This window comes from Chrysochloris asiatica, unplaced genomic scaffold (genome assembly GCF_000296735.1).
Source record: "Chrysochloris asiatica unplaced genomic scaffold, ChrAsi1.0 scaffold00103, whole genome shotgun sequence".
Lineage (NCBI taxonomy): Eukaryota > Metazoa > Chordata > Mammalia > Afrosoricida > Chrysochloridae > Chrysochloris > Chrysochloris asiatica.
In genome coordinates, this window is record NW_006408621.1 from 3769516 (window position 1) to 3789277 (window position 19762).

Below are 19762 nucleotides of genomic sequence, written 5' to 3' on the forward strand. Positions count from 1 at the left end.
TGAAAAACACAAAATCTATTTTAGCATAAAATCCAAAGTATAAGAAGCAGAAAACCTGGGAAAAAAATAAAAAGGACTACCCCCAACTTCCACTCATTTATTTAACTTGTCATTATATTCCATTTGAGGCAGCATAATCTTTATTTCAAAATAGCACTTTTATTATATAAAAATGTAAAAATCCAGCAAAACCAGAAATACGGATATATTTTCCTGGGATTTCACATTTGTTGATTTTTATTCATAATCTCTTTTTCAATACAATTTACAACTTTATTCCCATTCCCAACCTGATTATACAAGGTGCTAAGTGGCAGAAAGGTCTGGAATAAATACATCCAAAAAAGGGCAAAGCTGTGACGCTAAGTGCATGCAATGAGTCCTATGAGGGTGAGGGGAAAGTGTGTTGGAAATAAAATAGAGTAAGACAAGGTAACTGGAAGGTTTTAGCTTAAGTTCGTTCAATCATCCTTGTCTTTTGCTCCATGTTTAAGGATGCGCGTGAACTCAATGTAATTGAAATTCCCCTTTTTGTCAATAGGTGCTTCTCTGTACAGCTCATCTACTTCCTCCTCCGTAAACCGATCTCCCATGGTAGTCAGCAGCTCCCGCAGGTAATCTTCCTGAATGGTGCCTGGAAGGTAACAGAAAGCAGGAACTACTTTCCGAGCACTTTGCCAGTTCATTTCTAAAGCAGGGCAGCCTTACATAGTATTTCAGAACATTTATATTGATAGGAACAAAAAAAAAGCCAACTAAGGCAACACATCACTGTATCATTTCCTAATGACTTCTAGAGCCCTTTATTAATACTAGATTAGCTCTGTAAGCTTTATCACTAAACTTTTTTAAAAAAGCAACTGTTTTTCTAGAGGAAAAAACCCTTCCTGGTGTGGCACTGTAGGATAAGCACTGGACTGCAAACCACAAGGTTACTCAAGGTTAATGGTTCAAACCCACCAGCTGCTCCTCAGAAACCCTATACAGGGTCACTATGAGTTGGAACCTACTAGTCTGCAATTAACAGCAACTCCTTTCTTTTTCTTTTTTTAAGTGCTGTATGAAGAGGCTTCAAAAAGTTCACAGAGAAAATAGAATTGGAAGATAAGGTCTTTTTCCACAAACTTTCTGAAGCCCCTCATATTGTTTTAATAATTAGAAAACCTAAAACAAAACATGCATGATCCTCCCACCCTGAACTTCACTTGTTCACCTGGCTCTACTTACCATCCGCTCTAAGAATATAGTGGTGAAGAATGCAACCACGACACCTGAATGGTCAACAATTGGAGTCTACTAGTTGCTCCGGGAGTGAAAGAAGAGACTTTCTGCTCCTATAAAGCGTCTGAAACCCTACCCACTAAGGTCACTACTGAATCAGCACTGATTTGACAGCACACAGCCACCACCAACCCCTCCAAGAAAGCACATTGTCAACACTCCGAATGCTGGGTCTCCAGGACAGAGACCAGTTTGCTAGGACCTCACCAAACAAAGAGACAATATTTAAAGAGTCACAAAGAGTAAGTCTACCATGTGCTGAAACAGATGCAAATCTGAAACTCCTATTTTAATCCATGTGTCTATAATGATACTAAAAGCAAAGAAACAAGCAAAGTCTTATATCATTTTTGGAGTCTGGTAGCTGCCAATACAGTATTCTGAAAACTAGTGCAAAAGTGACAGAATTGAGCACTTATCGTGTCTTTTCTATACAAATTGTAGCTGATGAAGAACGTTTTTATAGAAGAATTGCAGCCAGTAAAAGAAGAAGAAATTATAGGAATAAATATCCCCATTTTGCAGCCCTTGTGAAGTAATGCCTGGACACTTGAAATCTGGCCCATGCAAACTGAGCTATGCAGCAGACAACACACACACCAGACTTTGAAGATATAATATTAAAAGAAAGATTGTAAAATATATCATTAATTTCATTGTTGATTATATGTGAAAATGATATTTGGATGTAATGGATTTAAATAAAATATATTATTAAAACTGAAAAATGGCTTTTAGACTGATTAAAATACAGAAAGCTCATACTATAAACAACAACAATCCCTACTTTATCTGATATATACGAAAAGTTATCATTTTAAGTAGATTTTACCTTACGAGACTGATTACTTTTAGACTTACATCCCACCTCAAATCACTGAGAACCCCAAATTCTAAGAATTCCTGAGTAGATAATTCAATAAGTATTGAGAAAGACTTCTGTAAAATAAAAATGTTACATTGAAAGTCAGCAAACATAGTTAGTTTAGAATAAGTAGCTGCCAACAGCATGTGATAAGTGTCTGTAGAATAGGAAGTAAAGTGAAATGATACCAGCTGGCAGTATTATCTAGAAATTAGAGTTGATAATTCTGAAAACAAGGTTAAAGACTTCATACAACACAGTATTTAAAAACAAGTCTGAAAGACAGCTCTGACAAGCATGGCACATTTTAGTTAGTAATATCAACTTCTGTATTTACTTTATGATTAATTCAAACTGGCTCAGAAATAGGAACAGTCAACAGTAAAGTTAATAATTCAACAAGCTTAACTTTAAACTCAATTTATACTATAAGGAAAATAAGCATTGCTGTTGTTAGTAGCCATTGCAGTGATTCGGACTCCTGGCAGGGCCTTGTGTGCAGAGTAAGTCTGCCCCATAGCTCTCAAGGCTGTTACTTTTCAGAAGCAGATCTTTTGGCTTTATCTTTGGAGGTTTCTTTGGGTAGGCTGGACCTGCCAATCTTATGGCTAGTAGTTGAATGCCTAACCATTTTTGACACTCAGGGATTCATAAAAAAGCCAGTATACATAATATTATTTATATTTTTATTAAAATTTTATTCTAAATGACATCTTTTGAAAAGACATGACAAATTTTTAAATATGATTATTTGAATATTTTGGTACAAATCCTTGAGAATATTAATTTATTCATATAATAAATATTTATTTAGGGAATGCTATATATCAGGATACTGAGCTAGCTAGGCATATGGGGAGTAAGAGGGCTCTGCTCTTGAGAAATGTATGTCCTAGAAGAAGTGATGAGACATGTGCATAAATAATATGAATAGATGAGTAGAATACACAACAGGGACTTGAGGAATTCTCACTTGAGGAAAAGGGACTAGGTGGTTGAGGTTAATGTCCAAAGGCCTGCTCTCAGAGGCAGTAAAGTTTAGTGCCTGAGTCAGCCTGGATATGAATCCTTGTTTCACCACTTACTAACAAAGTCACTTTGCACAACTAACTTCATGTCTCCAGCCCCAGTTTCCCTATTTGTCAAATGGAAATAATCATAATACCTACTTTCTAGGGTTGCAGTGAAGATTACATAGGATAATCTATGAACCGTGCTTTGGCCACTGCTTGACATGTTGTTCCCAATCTCTGTAAGTGATGAGGCAGACTGGCACACTGCCTCACTTACCATCTCAACACTGCACCAGATGCCCAGATCAAATGTGCATGAAGGACTAGGTGCAGTTAAAGAAGGCCAAGATGGAAAGCAGGAGGGAAAAAGCAAGGTATCTCTGAGGAGGTGATATGGGGGCTGAATAGAGGGTTCATACAGGAAAATCAAAGCAATAAGGTTGAACAAAGAAAGAGAAAAATGAGAAAGGTGACTATCTTGGCTTTGGTGGTTGCCATTGATTTGAGTCTATTTTACGCAGACCCCCAGGTTTGTAGAGTAGAACTGTACTCTACAGGGGTTTCAAGGTTGTAACTTTTCAGAAGCAGATTCCTAGGCCTTACTTTGAGGCACCTTTAGGTGGGCTTGAACTGCCAACCTTTTAGTTAGTAGTCTAATCCTTATTAACCATTTGCATCACTTAGGAACTCCTATGTAGGCTTTGGTGAAGTTGGTTCCAAATCATACCAACCCCATATAGGGTGTCTGAGGCAGTAAATCTTTATGGGAGCAGAAAGCATCATCTTTCTCCAGAGGAGCGGCTGGTAGATTCAAACTGCTGACTCTGCAGTTAGCAGTCCAAGTCGTAATCCACTATACTATCAGAGCTCCTATCCTAGGCTTTACCCAATTTAAAATATGTCGTCTCTGTGGTGTAGTTATCAATGTCTCTTTTAGTCTGAATCTGTAACTCCAATTAATGTTGATAACACTAGTTTATCACAGGGGTTGTTTGAATACTATTATTTAGAAAATCGAAATGTTCATTTTTCCTACTGTTTCAAAATTATATCTCTAAGTTGGCCATTTAGGTTAAAACTACTAGGTGGGTGTAGAATTGGGAGCTTATTTTGCATAGTGATATAGTACTAATCAGTTGCCAGACGAATACCTATTAGTATTGTTTACTCATGTCACTGAATAATCTTATTCAGGATTGCTTGAAATGAGAACTGCTCATCTCAGTTCTGAAAGCCCAGCTCCCTCTCCAGTACAGTCGAGAGGGAACTATCCGCACTGGGTCTGGATAAGAGAAGGTGTAAGAAGATACTGATGGATGAACATGATTCAGCTGTGGATGTTAATAAAATTCATTGTTAATTGTGGAAAATGTGGAACTCTAATGTAGGTTTAAAACGAGCCCTCTCAGAAACAGGGAAGAGGGGAATCTCACTACCATCAACGAGGAAGAGCCAGGAGTGGAACATGTTCTCTGGGCCTGAGATCCCTGCACATTGAACCCACGTGGCTCAGGCAGAAAGCTGTGACAGGGGAGGAGCAGAGAGGAGCAGCAGCAGAACCAAAAGCCTGAAGTCAAGACAGAGCAATGGGCTGCCCAGCCCACCCAGCAAGTAACGCTGAGTGACTCTGGGCCAGAAGCTACCTTGTAGAGTGGCATGGTTCCAGGCGGGAGCTCGGTTTGCTGCCCCACGGAGCTAGAGCTGAACGCTGTCAAGTTAAGGCGTATGATGGAGAGGTGTGTCCTGTGGGCATTTTTCAGCAGCTGACTGGAAAGCTGTGCCCTGAGCATTATCCAATCCTGTAACCCAAAACTGCTAGCGTCCCTAATAAACCCCGTAACTGTTGGCGCAGTGTCTGAGTTATGTGTGGCCATTGCAATGAATTGTCAAATCCAGCTGAGTAGAGAATACTGTGGTGAGAGACGGTTGGTGCTTCATATCTTTGCATTATCCATAACAAAAACCCAATCCCACTAACACTGAGGCAGTTCCAACTCATAGGGACTGTATCGTGATTCCGAGGTTATAAATCTTTATGGAAGCAGAAATCTTTCTCCCGTGGAGCGACTGATAGGTTTAAACTGCCAACATTTTGGTTAGCAGCGTAGTGTTTGTCCCACAGTGCCACGAGGACTCCTTAACTTTCTCCTTTGGTGTATTAATAATAACACAAAAATACTAAGATTTTAATTTTTCATGTTAGTTGCTTTTTAGTGAGATTTAAATCTCGTGAAGAAATAGTTTTCATTGTCTAAGAAATACGACTTAACAGAAAATAATTCTCCTTTCTGCTTTCAAAAGTTCAGAATGAAATTCAAAGATTAATAATACAACCCGGCTAATTTTTTGACACATGTATCTGTGCCATAGGCATTCCCAGGTCATACCATCCTATTGTAAATAAGCCTTTATTTACTCTTTTAGGAACATTTTTATCTTGACATTTATTTTTTTATTTCCTAAAAAATGCCATATTTACTCTCTGGAAAAGACTAACAGAAGCAATAGCACTCACCTGTTGCTTCTTCATCAAAGCAAGCAAAAGCATTTCTGATGACATCTTCCGGATCGGTCCCATTTAGCTTCTCCCCAAACATCGTAAGGAACATGGTGAAATTGATGGGGCCTGGAGCCTCATTCATCATGGCATCGAGGTAAGAATCAGTTGGATTCTTCCCTATACAAATTCAAGTTTAACAGTTCAAGATGTAGAACTAATTCAATAAACATTTTGCTGTTGTTATGCTACCCAACGATTGTGTTTAGAGGTTACATCACCACTACTAGAAACGAGTTTTTCAAATGTTTGCATTAAAAACATTTTTAAAAACTCAGTTTTTGGCAACTTTTAAGATCCTTAAAGCAACACCATACACACACAGTCTGGACTTAGGTGAATGTACTTACTCACTGATACTTTCCCTTCACTATTTTTCATTAAAAAACAATACTTGAAATTATGAATCAGGCAATGCTGTATTATTATCTTGAATGTTGATAACACTAAAGTCCAGCGCAGGGGTTATTTCAACATTAGTTATTTAGAAAATAGAAATATTCCTTTTTCTTATTGTTTCAAAATATTATTTATAAATTGGCCATTTAGGTTAAAAACTACTAGGTGGGTTTAAAATTGGGAGCTTATTTTAAACAGTGTTATAGATATGAATACGTTGCCAGACAAATATCCCAAAGGTGTTTCATGTCACTGAATAATCGTATTCAGGATTGACAGAAATGAGAAACGTTCATCTGAGCTCTGAGAGCCCACCTCCCTCTCCTAGTACACTGGTGAGGGAACTATGCTGACTCTTCCCCTGGGAGAGGAAGACAGGGCCACAGTAAGAAGGAGCACGCTCTTGCTCTGGGTTACTTGGGAGCCCACATGGTGTGGTAAACGCAGAACGAAACTAAAGGTCTGGAATCCTGGGTTTCATCTCAGATCTGTCCCTGGCTCTGTAATCTGAGACGAAGTGGCAATGTGCTAAGGTTTGCTTGTTTTATCTGTAAAATGTCATGATAGAACCTGGTATCTCTAATGGGGCCTTCCAGCATGAATCTGTATGACTCTACATGGAAAGAACATCTGAAGTTAGATATTCATATCTAAGGGAACATCTCAATATCACACCCACTTAGGAGCTAAATATAGCTTGACAGTCAAATCTAGAATTCACAGTTTACATATAAATTTTAATCCTGGAAATCTAAGTAAAATTTAAATATCAAATTGGCATTTATTTCACTGTATTACATAATCCTACATCATTACACCTATTCAAGATATAACACAAACATTAGCCCCAAACAACATTCACTGAATAAGTAAAAGTAGCTAAAGTGATTTATTTTTCAACCTTCAGAGTTGACCTCACTCTTTTGTATCAATTTCTGGGGGTAAAGGGTGACCCTAAGTGAGTGTGGTGGTTCTGTAGACTATGCACTGGACTGAGAACCAAAAAGTTGCCAGTTTGAGCCCACCAGCCACTCTGCAGGAAAAAGATAAGGTTTTCGGCTCTCACAAAAATTTCAGAGCCTAAGAAACCCTATATTAGGTCTCTATGAGAAACCACTCAGTGACACTCAACAACAAGGCATCATAAGAACCCTAGGGTACCAAAAAGACACAGGCATTCAAAATGAATTGGTTTAGGCTAAGCCTCTATGGACTCCCTCAAGGTGTCCAATACATCAGTGGGCTTCAAACACTTATGGAAAAATGGAACTGAAAAATAATGGTAGCCCCTTATAGTTTGTGGATTTTAAAAATATTTGAGAAGGTATGAGATTTCCCCCAAACAGAACATCACCAAAGTAGGTCTCTTTTCAATAACCACTGCTGATTCAATAAATACTCAATAAGCAGGGTATAGGCCTGAGTATTCAATCTTTGAAACTAAATACTCAGCAAAATCCCACAATGGTCCTCTTGTGGTGATTTTCCCAAAAGAGTACACTTAGTACATTATTCCAAATGTGAAAACACTGGGATACAATCTATAATATTGTGATTCTACTTTCATACTAACTAAAGTGCGTGCTGCAAAATGCTAGCAACTGGTGGGTTTAGGTGACGTGTGTATGTAGGGGTGTTCATTTATATTGTTCTCCTCACATTCTGTATGCTTGAAATTTCAAAAAATAACATGTTAGGGGTAAAAGAATAAATGCAAGGAATAGTTTTGTAGATACTAAAAACAAAACAACAGAATTCCCTCTCTCTCTGCCCTCTGGCCTTCAAGTAGCCCTTTCTGGTTAATTATCCAAGCACATTCCCATAGGCAGAGCCTTGCTTGCTTTGACCAATTAAGGGCTACTTTGCTTGTCATTGCTTTATTCCCAGCTGTAAAATCAGTGCTGGTTCTGGGCAGAGGATGTAGAACCTTGTGAGTTCCTCTCTCCCTCACTTCCTTCCTCTTAAGATACAAAAAAAAAAAAAAAAAAAAATACCAACAAAACAAAAGAATAAAAACTAGTTATTGTCAAGTCGTTTCAGATTCATAGCAAGAGTCATGGATTGAATTGGCATCCCTCAAAAAAACATGTGTCCACTTGACTGGGTCGAGTTTCTCAGTGATTTGGCAGTTAGGTAACGCTGCATTCATTCATCCTCCATGATGTGATCAGCCAGTTAGTTGTAAGGGGATTATTAGGGTGGGATGCAGCACAGGCCTGATCCAACGTAAGGGAAGTGGCCCTAGGGTGTGCCCTGCATCACCTTTCTAGGAGATAAAAGGAGGGAGAGAAGTGAGCCAAGAAAGAGGGATTATTACCAAGAAAGAAGAGCTAGGAAGAGAACGCATTCTTTTGAATCATGGTCTCTACACTGAGAATCTCCTAGACCCAGGGGGAGGCAGATGCCAAGACATACAGAGACCTCCATGGAATGCCAAGCTCACAAGTACTGAAAGGAGATGACCTTCCTACAGTACAGACATAAAGCAGGAACCCTGAATTCGCACTTGTCATCTTCTAAACTGTGAGAGACCAAACGTCTGTTTGCTAAAGCCATGGAGCTGTGGTATTTCGACTACAGCACCACTAGAGAACTGAGACAGTGACCTATATACAGTGTAGAGCTGTTATACTGGTGTCTATATGGAAGTGGACTGCCATAGCTTTCTCCTATGGAACAGCTGCTAAGTTTAAACCACTGAACTTTCAGCTAAAATAACAAATGGAGGTTTAAATTCTCTATGTTTCTATTTTGTTTTATCATAAATAAAATTATTTATGTTCCTCCCTTTTGTTCCCTTTCCAATAAAACTGCCATTCCTCCCCGGAGACACCCATTACCACTCATGGCCATCACCTGGTGGTGGTTGGTGGTTAGGTGCCGTGGAGTCGGTTCCGACCCATAGTGACCCTGTACAGGGTTTCTGAGGCTATAAATCTTTACAGGAGCAGAAAGCCTCATCTTTCTCCTGCTGAACAGCTGGTAGTTTCGAACTGCTGACCTTGAGGTTCACAGCCCAATTCGTAACCACTACACTACCTTCCTTGCCGTCACCTAGTCTTCATTAAAAGAGCTCTAATGTTGAACTGCCAGGTTGGCAGTTCAAGCTCACCAGCCGCTCCTTGGAAACCCTATACAGGGTCACTACGGGTCGGAATCAACTTGACGGCACTTAATAACAAGTAGCATAGTAGTTACAAATCAGGCTGCTAACCTCAAGGTCAGCAGTTCGAAATTACCAGCCATTCCATGGGAGAAAGATGAGGCTTTCTGCTCCCATAAAGATTTACAGCCTCAGAAACCCTGTACAGGGTCACTAGGAGTCAGAACCGACTCCACAGCACACAACCACCACCACCACCAAGTCTTTATTATTAACCATATTATATTATATGCTATATTAAATCCTAAAGAGCTCTGGTACAGTAGTGGTTACAAGTCGGGTTCCAAACTACCAGTTGTTCTGCGAGAGAAAGATGAGGCTTTCTGCTCCCATAAAGATTTACAACCTCGGAAACCCTACGCAGGGTTACTATGAGTAAGAACGGGCTCCATTACACATAACCACCACCACCCCCAATTAAGCCCTGGGGATGAGTGCTGTAGGATAAACACTGGATTGCTAACTGCAAATTGGCAGTTCAAATACATCAGCCACTCTCAGAAACCCTATAAAAGGTCGCAATGAGCCAAAACTGACTTGAAAGCACACATCAAACTGTATTACCGATACTTTTTGTTTGAGATTCTGGTACATTGCTATATCTAGACACCCCTGGCTTTTTACGTACTGAGTACCCTTGTCATCGAGTCAATCTGCCTCATAGGACCCCATCCAGGGTCTGTGAGACTGTCAATCTTTACAGGAGCAGACAGAGATAGACGGTGGGTTCTACCTAACAGGAATGTATGGCTCCCTGGCCACGGCACCCACCAGGCCCCCAATCCTGGAAGTGTATCCCATCTTATGACTGACCAGGTAAGCTCCAATACGGCAACCTACACCCAGAAATCTCTCAATAGACCCTTTGAAACAAAAAGGAATATTTATAACACACAAAACATGAGTCTTAGGGAGATGAATTACTATTTTGGGGAAGTAGGCATATAAAGACTACAAAAGTTTACCAAGAGAAGCAAGCATATCATGCAGATCTTCCTTGTCGATGAAGCCGTCTCTATTCTGATCAATCATGTTGAAGGCCTCTTTAAACTCCTGAATCTGTGACTGGTCAAACATGGCAAACACATTGGATGTTGCGCGCTGAGGGCGCTTCTTGGTGGTCTTGGTCTTTGCCTTTTTGCTCGACATGGTGGCTGTTTAAATTCTAGAATTAAGAAGAAAAAAGCAAAAGAAAACACATAAAACACAAAGCAAAAAAGACTGCATTATATATAAAGTTGGAATCATGGTGAGGTGATGTGGAATAATGCTCTGGACTGCAAAATGGGTTTGAACCACAAGGTTGGCAGTTCAAGTTCACCAGCTGCTCCTTAGAAACCCTATACAGGGTCTCCAGAGGTTGGAACCAACTTGACAGCACTTAATAACAACGACATACATAACATTAATGAATAAAAACATCTTAATGTTGAATCATTATTTTAATTAAATAGGTTTGTATCTAAATTCCATTCAGTGTACCAGTTAAGTGGCTGGGGGTAGGGAAAGCACTTTTGAAAAAATATTCACACTTTCTGATTTAAAAATATACAGCTACAGTAATGAAGATATTACTTCTGGTTAACAACTGACACACAGATCAATGAAATAAAATTGAGAGTTTAGAAGTAAACCTACACATCCATGGTCAACTAATTTTTGAGAAGCGTGCAAAGTGCATTCAATGGGGAAAGACAAGTGTCTTCAATAAACGCTGTTGGGAAAACAATATTTCTATATGCAGAAAACTGAAACAGGATCCATGCCTCATACAATACACAAAAACAAATTCAAATACCTTAAGGACCTAAATGTAAAAACTAAAACTACAAAACTCTTAGAATATGATACAGGCATAATGCTGTTGGATGTGGGCTTTAATAATTTATTATCAACTATAATATTATAGAACCCTGCGTGTGCCGCTGTCGGGTAATTACTCAACCACAAGATTGGCGGTTCAAACTCACCAGACGCTCCTCAGAAGCCCTATATAGTGTCACTATGGGTCAGAACCGACTCGTCATCAATGAACAACATAATAACAAAAGCACAAACAGCAAAATACAAAACAGAAAACTAGATCATAAAATTTTAAAAGTTTTGTTTAACAAAAAACTTTTTACATTAAAAAGTGAAACAACGAGCTACCAATTGGGAGAATATCTTCAGACCATATATGTTCAATAAGACTATATGAACCAAAATATATATGCAACTTTGACAAGAAAAAGACAAATAATCCAATCATAGACTAGGCAAAGGGCTTGCGTATACATGTCACCAAAAAGGATATTCAAATGACCAACAGACACATGAAAAGATACTCAGAGACATGCAAAGCAAAACCACAGCAAGATACTATTTCCCTCCCACTAGATAGTGAAGATTAAAAACAGAAACAAAACCCAGAAAATAACAAATGTTGGTAAGGATGTGGGGAAAATGAAACTGTTATCCATTGTTGGTGGGAATACAAAATGGTATAGTTCTTATAGAAAATGATGACAGTTCCTCAAAAAACCTGAAACTAGAACTACCACATGACGCAGCAGACTTCACTCCTAGGCATATACCCAAGACTCTTTGAAAGCAGAGCCTCAAGCAGGTGCTTGTACACCAGTGTTCACTGCAGTATTATTCACAAGAGATGAAAGGTAGACGCAACCTAACTTCCCATCCACTTTTGTTATATATGGATAAACAAAAGTGGTATATATCTATATCTATATATATATAATAGAATTATAAATCAACCAGTAAGATAACTGGATGGAAAGACATTACACTATAAGTGAAATAAGTCAATCACAAAAGGACAGATAATGTATGATCTCATTTATAGAAAAACATAAAAATAGGCAAATGTACCGAGGCTGGGGTTTACTAGCGGTCATCAGGGAAGAGGGAGAGGAAAAGGGGAACCATTGCTATGGAGTACTGAGTTGAGGTCATGGCGCTATAAAAATCACATTGATTAACGGTAGAGTTGCATAATTAATTAATGTAATTGCAGTCAATACGTTGTACACCTGCAAAAAGTTCTGTGGTAGATATATTTACAACAATCACAAAAATAAATTAAAAAGAGTAAAAAAGTTAAGGTTGCTTACATAAAACCAAGTATCTCATGGGATTTGGTTTCTTGGTTTAGAGGTTTAGGGTCATGGTTTCATAAGCTATTCCAGCTAACTAGGCTAGTAATGTACTTGTTGTTGTTGTTAAGTGCCACGGAATCAGTTCTCACTCATAGTGATCTGTACAGGCTTTCCAAAGAGCAGTTGGTGAGTTTGAACTGCCAACCTTGTAGTTCAAACTGACTTGTGGTCCAGAGCTTGCCCTAAAGTGCCACAGTACTTCTGTTTTGCCTTCTAGTTTGTTGCACAGGTGCCTGGAATCTTAAAAGGCAAGCAGCCAAGGAGCAATAATTGGTCTCTATTCACCTGGATTAACAGAGGAAAAAGGAGAGTCAAGAACAGGAGTATATAGACTATTTGGCTAATTACCTCCATGAACAACTGTCCTCTGCCATGAGACCAGAACTGGATGGTGCCTGGCTATCACTCTGAAAAGCTTGATCAAAGACTGTATCAAAGAATTCTGATCAAAAGGGAGGAAATACAGAATAAACTTTCAAAATCGCATATAATCGAGACATTCTGGAACCATACAGGCTAGATGAGCTACTGAAACTATTGCCCTTAAGCCAAAATACCCTCTGAAGTCTTCTTAAAACCAAGTTAGCTAATAAAAGAAACAAATTAACAATAATAAAACCAATAATAAAATATCTACCTTGAGAATTATGGCCTTTAAAAAAGCTTCCTACATGGGATCAAATTGACAACAGCAACCCAAAGATGAGACAGGAACTGTAGGTGGCAGTGAGTTTATGTGAATGGGGAGAAACAACTCAGAAAATACGAGAATGGCTGCACAACTCCAAGAATGTCATCACAGTCCCTGAAGTTTACATGTAGAAATTTAAATTCATGTATGATGTTCTGTGTATAGTCCCAACAACAAAGAGCAATTAAAAAAATAATTTTTAAAAAATTCCTGGGACCAATTTTCATTTGATGGGAATGAATTTTAAAATATATTGTAACAGCTAGCATTTACTGAGTGTTTACCATATGCCTAGCACTGCTATGAAGGTATGGGGCTGAGTAAGGCTCCAAAGTTGGTCTCCTATGCTTTTAAGGATTGCCCATTTAATTCTCACATGAGTCCAGTTGTTGTTGTTGTTGTTAAGTGCTGTCATGTTGGTTCTGACCCATAGTGACCCTGTATAGGGTTTCCAAGGAGCCGCTGGTGAGCTTGAACCACCGAACTTGTAGTTCAAATGACTTTGCAATCTGGTGCATTAACTCACAGCGCCACACCAGGACTATTATTACCTACACTTTGTTAGCAATATAACCTAACTTGTTTTTTATCAGTAAAGCAAGATGTCTGTTTCAGTTCGAGTGAGAATTAAATAACATATGCAAAAAATACTAGTATGGTCAGCGCATGGCATAAAGATGTCTTTTTTTTTAAATCATCATCATCAGAACCTATTCCTCAATCTTGTGCCCTCTTCTAGCTACACCCCTATTTCCTTTACCTAACTTTTAGAATAGTCTAATATTCAACTGTCTCCACTTCCTCATTCCCCACTGTAATGGTTAAGGTTCTGGGTCATCTTGACTAGGCCAGATTTCCAGAGTTTTAGCAGTTGGGATGTGCTTATTCCCACAGTAATGAAACCTAATACAGGCAGAGGTAACTCTATGATGATGGGCTACGAGCAGCCCATCAACTGAAAGGATGTTTCCTCGGGGCTGTGGCCTGCTCCCAATATAATGGACACACAGGAAAGGGGTTCTCTCTCTCTTCTGCCAGGGATTTGGGGCACTGCAATTGTAAGGCATTTCTCTGATAATAAACTTGCTGTTGTTGTTGTTAAGTGCCATTGAGTCGGTTCCGACCCATAGCGACCCTGTACAGGGTTTCCGAGGGTGTAAATCCTTACAGGAGTAGAAAGCCTCATCTTTCTCCCGCGAAGCAGCTGGTAGTTTCGAACCGCTGACCTTAAGGTTCACAGCCCGATTTGTAACCACTACGCTACCAGAGCTCCTTGATAATAAACTTAGTATATATATTATATATAGATATATATAAGTTTTGCTTACATATAAGTTTCACTGGTTTTGCTTCTCTAGAAAACCAAGCCTGACACCCAATCATTTTTTGATTCATGCTGCCAACACTCTACTGAAAGCCACCAAAAATCCAAATATAAAATAAAATAGACGTTTTTCATTTTTAGTTTTAAGTAATAAAAATACTATCAGTTTTATAATTAGAAAATCTGGAGTTCAACTCTTTACTAATTACATTGTTGTTGTTGTGACGTCGAAGTCAGTTCTGACCCATAGCGACCCTGTATAGGGTTTCCAAGGAGCAGCTAGTAAGCTGGAACCACCGACCTTGCAGTTCAAATGGCTTTGCAGTCTGGTGCATTAATCCACAGCGTCATGCCAGGACTCTCCATATAACCTCTGAAAACTCACAGACAACAGAGAATTAATTTTCCAATCCGAAACCTTATTCAATCTTCACAGCTGCCCTGAAGTAGGTACTTCCCATTGCTGATAGGCCAATTTAGATTCATGGCCACCCATGCTTCAGAGCAGAACTGTGTCCCACAGTTTTTAATGATTATGTTGTTGTTAAGTGCTATCTTGTGGGTTCCAACCCATTTTTTAAGTGCCATCAAGTCAGTTACAACTCATAGCGACTCAAACCGACTCACAGGGTTTCCAAGGAGCAACTGGTGGGTTTGAACCTCTGACCTGTGGTTCACAGTCTAGTGCCACACCAGAATTATATTCTTATGGAAATAGATCACCAGCCCTTTTCTTCCATGGCACTGCTAGATAGATTTGAAGTGTCAACCTTTTGGTTAACAGCCAAAAGCAAACCATCTGCACCATTTAGGAACCTCAGATAAGTATTCTGTTGTTGTTAGATGCCATCAAGTAGATTCTGATTCATAGCAACCTATGTACAACAGAACAAAATGCTGCCCAGTGCTGCATCACCCTCACAACCGTCATTAAACCCGCAGCTGCCACTGTGCTGTCCACTTCGTTGGAGTTTTCTTTTTCACTGACCTTCCACTTTACCTAGCATGATATCCTTCTCCAAGGACTGGTTCCTCCTAACAGGAAGTCCATATGAGAGACGGGATCTGGCCATACAGAAGAGCATTCTGGCTGTACTTCTTCCAACACCGATTTGTTTGTTCTTCTAGCAATCCATAATACTTCAATATTCTTCTCCAAAACCACAACGTAAATGGAATTCTTCTATGGCCTTCCTTATTCACTATCTGACTTTCACATGCATATTATTGTTGTTAAGTGCCGTCGAGTCGATTCCGACCCACGGTGACCCTGAACAGGATTTCCAAGGAGCAGCTAGTAAGCTTGAACCACTGACCTTGCAGTTCAAACAACTCTGCAGTCTGATGCATTAGCCCACAGCGCCACACCAGGACTCCGAAAATACCATGGCTTGAGTCAAGTGCACTTTAGTTCTCAAACTGACATCTTTGCTCTTGAACACTTTAAATAAGTCTTGTGTAGCAGATTTGCCTAATGCAATATGTTCTTTGATTTCCTGACTGTTTATGGTTGATCTGAGCAAAATGAAGTCTTTGACAACTTCAATTTTTTCTCTATTGATAAGAATGCTATTTATTGGTCCAATGGTGAGGAATTTTGTTCTTTACATTGATGAGGTGCAACCCATAGGGAGGGCTGTAGTCTTTAATCTTCATCATAAGTATTTTAAGTCCTTCTCACTTTCAGCAAACAAGGCTCTATCATTTGCATACAGCGGCAGGTTGTTAATGAGTCTACCTCCAATCCTGATGCCAGTTTCTTCTCCATACAATCGTTTCTTGGATTATTTGCTCAGCATATAGATTGACCAAAGAGAAGTCAGGCTTTTACTCCAGTCTCCTGAGATGTAGCTTCTAAAGCCCTTGGAACGTCCAGCTGACAAGAGTGTCTTTGTTTACCTGCTGAATGATGGGGCCTCATGGAGACTGAGATCAGTCAAGCAAAAGCAATCAGCCATATCTACGTGAAGGGGGAGTCCAAAACAAGAACTCTGGTAAGTGTCCCTGGGCATACTGTCACATAATTCCCATGAGGTGTTAATACTACCCATGACTCCAGAGAGAGAGGGTGACTGGAAACTCCTCAGTAACTTTGCCCCATGTGTCGCTTCTCTTGGCTGATTTTAACCTGTATCCTTTCACTACAATAAACCCTAATTACTTGCAATTGGTACTAGAAGTGAGGGCAGTCTTATGCACTGTTCTCTACTCTACAGCTCCATACTGTAAAAGCAGGTAAATAGCCAGGTCAGTGGCTGAGCAAGAAGCTTTTAGATTTGGGTCTCAAGACTTCTGGGCTAGAATATGTGGGAGTTTTGAGAGGACCAAGAAACAAAGAGAGTAGTATGAAAGTCATACAAATATTCTACACACGCAATGACTAAGGTACTAGGTCAGGGTGGTGGCAAGAAGGAATGAGGAAGATGAGCATAGCTAAGAAATATTTAAGAGGCAGAACTTGATTCATCTGGGAGAGATATGAGTCAAGGATGACTCCTAAGTTTGTCTCTTGGTGAGTGGGTGCCACTGAGAGAAAACATGAGAAAGTTTATGAGGGGAAGATAATGAATTCCATTTTCAGTGTTTGGATTATGAGATGTCTGAGATATACAAATGGGTACCTTTCATTGGGTATTTGAATTTGAACCTCAAGAGAAAGATCAGACCTGGAGATTCAGATTTAGGAACAAGAAGAGTTAATGAAATCATCCAAGGAAATCAAAAGAGTAAAAAAACGTTAAGCTCTCAATAGCCAGAATACTGGGAGACATGAATATTTCAGAAGGTGGAGGAAATAAAAGCCAAAGGTATTGGCAGTTCCACCTGGCATCTGGACTGCAAGCTCATAAAATCCTGACCCAGAACCACACACACATCAACTGCTCCGGAATTCCTGACTGTCAGAAACTGTATGACACTGTTTATTGTTCATTTTAACCTGCTACATTTTTGTGACGTTTTCTATATACAGCCATAGAAATTGTCTTAGTTACTAGTAATGTTATTACAGGAATACCACAAATGAACGGCTAAACAGAAATTCGTTTTTTTCTCACAGTTTGGGAGGTTAGGAGTCTGAATTCAGAACACTAGCTCTGAAAGGTCCTTGTCTCCTTTCAGCATCTGTATGTTTAGTGTTCCTTGGAAATCCCCATGTCTTTTAGTAGCAATCACTTCCTGGAACTAGGAACTTCACAGTGCAGGGGACAACACACTCATTCCAGCTCTTCTTTCTTGTCACTCCTTCTCTGTCCGCTTCTCTCTCCTTTTGTGTTTCAAGAGATTGACTCATGATACAACCTAATCTTGCAGAGTACATCTAACCTTATTAACATCATAGAAGTGAAGGTTTACAACACACAGAAGAATTACATCAGATCTGGATTTATCACATGGGGTGACTGCATTATATCACATCTCATCATGGGCGATTATGACCTCTTAACTGACAAACCATTGAGAATCTGGGCGTAGCCACGTTGGCACAAACCTTAACTATTACAGAAAATAATGTCACCGTTTCCTTGATCTGTTAACCAATGCAGTTTCCAGCTTTAAACAATGGTAAATGTTCAAATAAAGGCAAGATCTTTATTTCAGGATTATAGCCATAAAATTTTAGAAAGCTTAAAGGGGTCACCAAGAAAAAAAAACAAAACCTCATACCAATATCCACAAGTTTGTATTGGATAGGCATATTTCTACTCTCGTAGCATAGTGATTACGAGTCAGGCTGCTAACCTCAAGATCAGCAGTTCGAAACTACCAGCTGTTCCACAGGAGAACGATGAGGCTTTCTGCGTCTGTAAAGCTTTACAGCCTTGGAAACCCTGTACAGGGTGGCTGTGAGTTGTCACCGACTCCATGGCACATAACCAACCAGCTAGAAAAGGTTAACTTTTTATTTATTTACCATTTAAAATTGGTGTGGGGGTAGAGAGGAAGTGCTGGTTTCTAAACAAAGGGATGATAAGTTTAAGTTTTAGTCAATCTACCATAGAGTGGAAGACTCTTGTGTAGCACTTTGGGATCAGCACTGGATTTCGAATCACAAGATCAGCAGCTCAAACCCACCAACTGTTCCTTGGAAACCCTATACAGGGTGGCTATGAGTAAGATCAACTCAGTGGATCTTAACAGCACCAGCACCAGAGAGTGGTGGTTGTTGTTTGAACTGCTGATTTTGCATTTAGCAGTCCAGTGCTTATCTCCTACAGCACCACACCAGGACTCCACAGTAGAGTGGAAGTGGAGCGTCCACGGGGCTTGTTTAGCAGGCAGATTTGTAAGCAAAGGGAAGCCCCCAGAACTCAAAAACACACACAAAAGTAGAAAGTAGTTCTTAAGCTAAAACTCAATGTCATTTCAAATTCAATTCTCATTCTTACCAAAGCTTATGAGAATCTTTAGGAAACTGTCATGAACTCCCACAGTCATTTCTACAGTTAAAACTAACGTTTGTTTGTTCTAATTGGGGGAGAAAACAAACAATTGAATCAGTATAAAAACAATAACCATAAAGAGAACTTAGCATATAGTCAGGTAAATTTTAAACTGTTCCTCAAAGCTAGCTTCATAAGGTAGAACCCCCACTGAATAGTGTTCATCTGTTTAGACGGGTCTGGTTAAAGGAGATGGGGATAAGATTCTTATGATTCAATAGTGAGTAATTGTTATCAGAACTAATTGCGGTTGTCACAACTGTAAAGGTAGAAGTGTTGAAACAAAAAGCGGGGAGTTGTTAATCTTACATTCCAGGAACAGAGGATCCTAGGTGCATCAAGGGAGAAGAACACTAACAGAATGTGGGACCCTATCTAGAGAAGCAGTGACACCAGAGATGGAGGCAAAGATGAGGACATGGAGAGAGAGAGAAACTGAGGACTCTAGACCCATGGAAAGAGAAAGGCTGTGTGCTGGCAGCCAGAGGCAGGCTTGCAGAAAGTGCCCTTGAGTTATTTAAATGATTATATATTCTTGAGTGTTTTTGTGTACAACCAAAAAACAAGCAAACAAAAACAGATGGAATAGAAGCAAATACCGTTGAATGATGATGCACGGAGTTTGTAATCATCTCAGTGAAACAATGAGTATAAAACCGCAGCAAATAGAAGCATAAACTGTTGAATGATAATGCACGGTGGGTATTGTAATCATTTCAATGAAACAAAATATGATAGAATGAGTATAAAATTGACGTTCTCCCATGTAAACATTCACAATAAAAACATTTTAAAAATTAGCTTCATATACTTGATGATATTATCGTTGTTTCTATGGTACACATTTATATAAAAAGTAATCAATTCCA

General features: G+C 39.3%; 1 protein-coding gene across 2 annotated transcripts in view; it reads right to left on the reverse strand.

Annotated features, from left to right (window-relative positions):
* Positions 1–213: 213 nt before the first annotated feature.
* MYL12B (myosin, light chain 12B, regulatory) overlaps positions 214–19762 on the reverse strand; it is a 28345-nt gene continuing 8796 nt past the window's right edge. Inside the window, exons 2-4 of one of the 2 annotated variants that reach the window (XM_006867268.1) lie at positions 10244–10443; positions 5675–5836; positions 214–634 (exon numbers count right to left, since the gene is read on the reverse strand). In XM_006867268.1, coding sequence (XP_006867330.1) covers positions 462–634; positions 5675–5836; positions 10244–10427 — 519 coding nt within the window. In that variant the 5' untranslated portion in view covers positions 10428–10443 and the 3' untranslated portion in view covers positions 214–461. Of the gene's footprint in view, positions 635–5674; positions 5837–10243; positions 10444–19762 lie in introns of those variants that run through there. The other variant, XM_006867269.1, reaches the window with a different exon arrangement.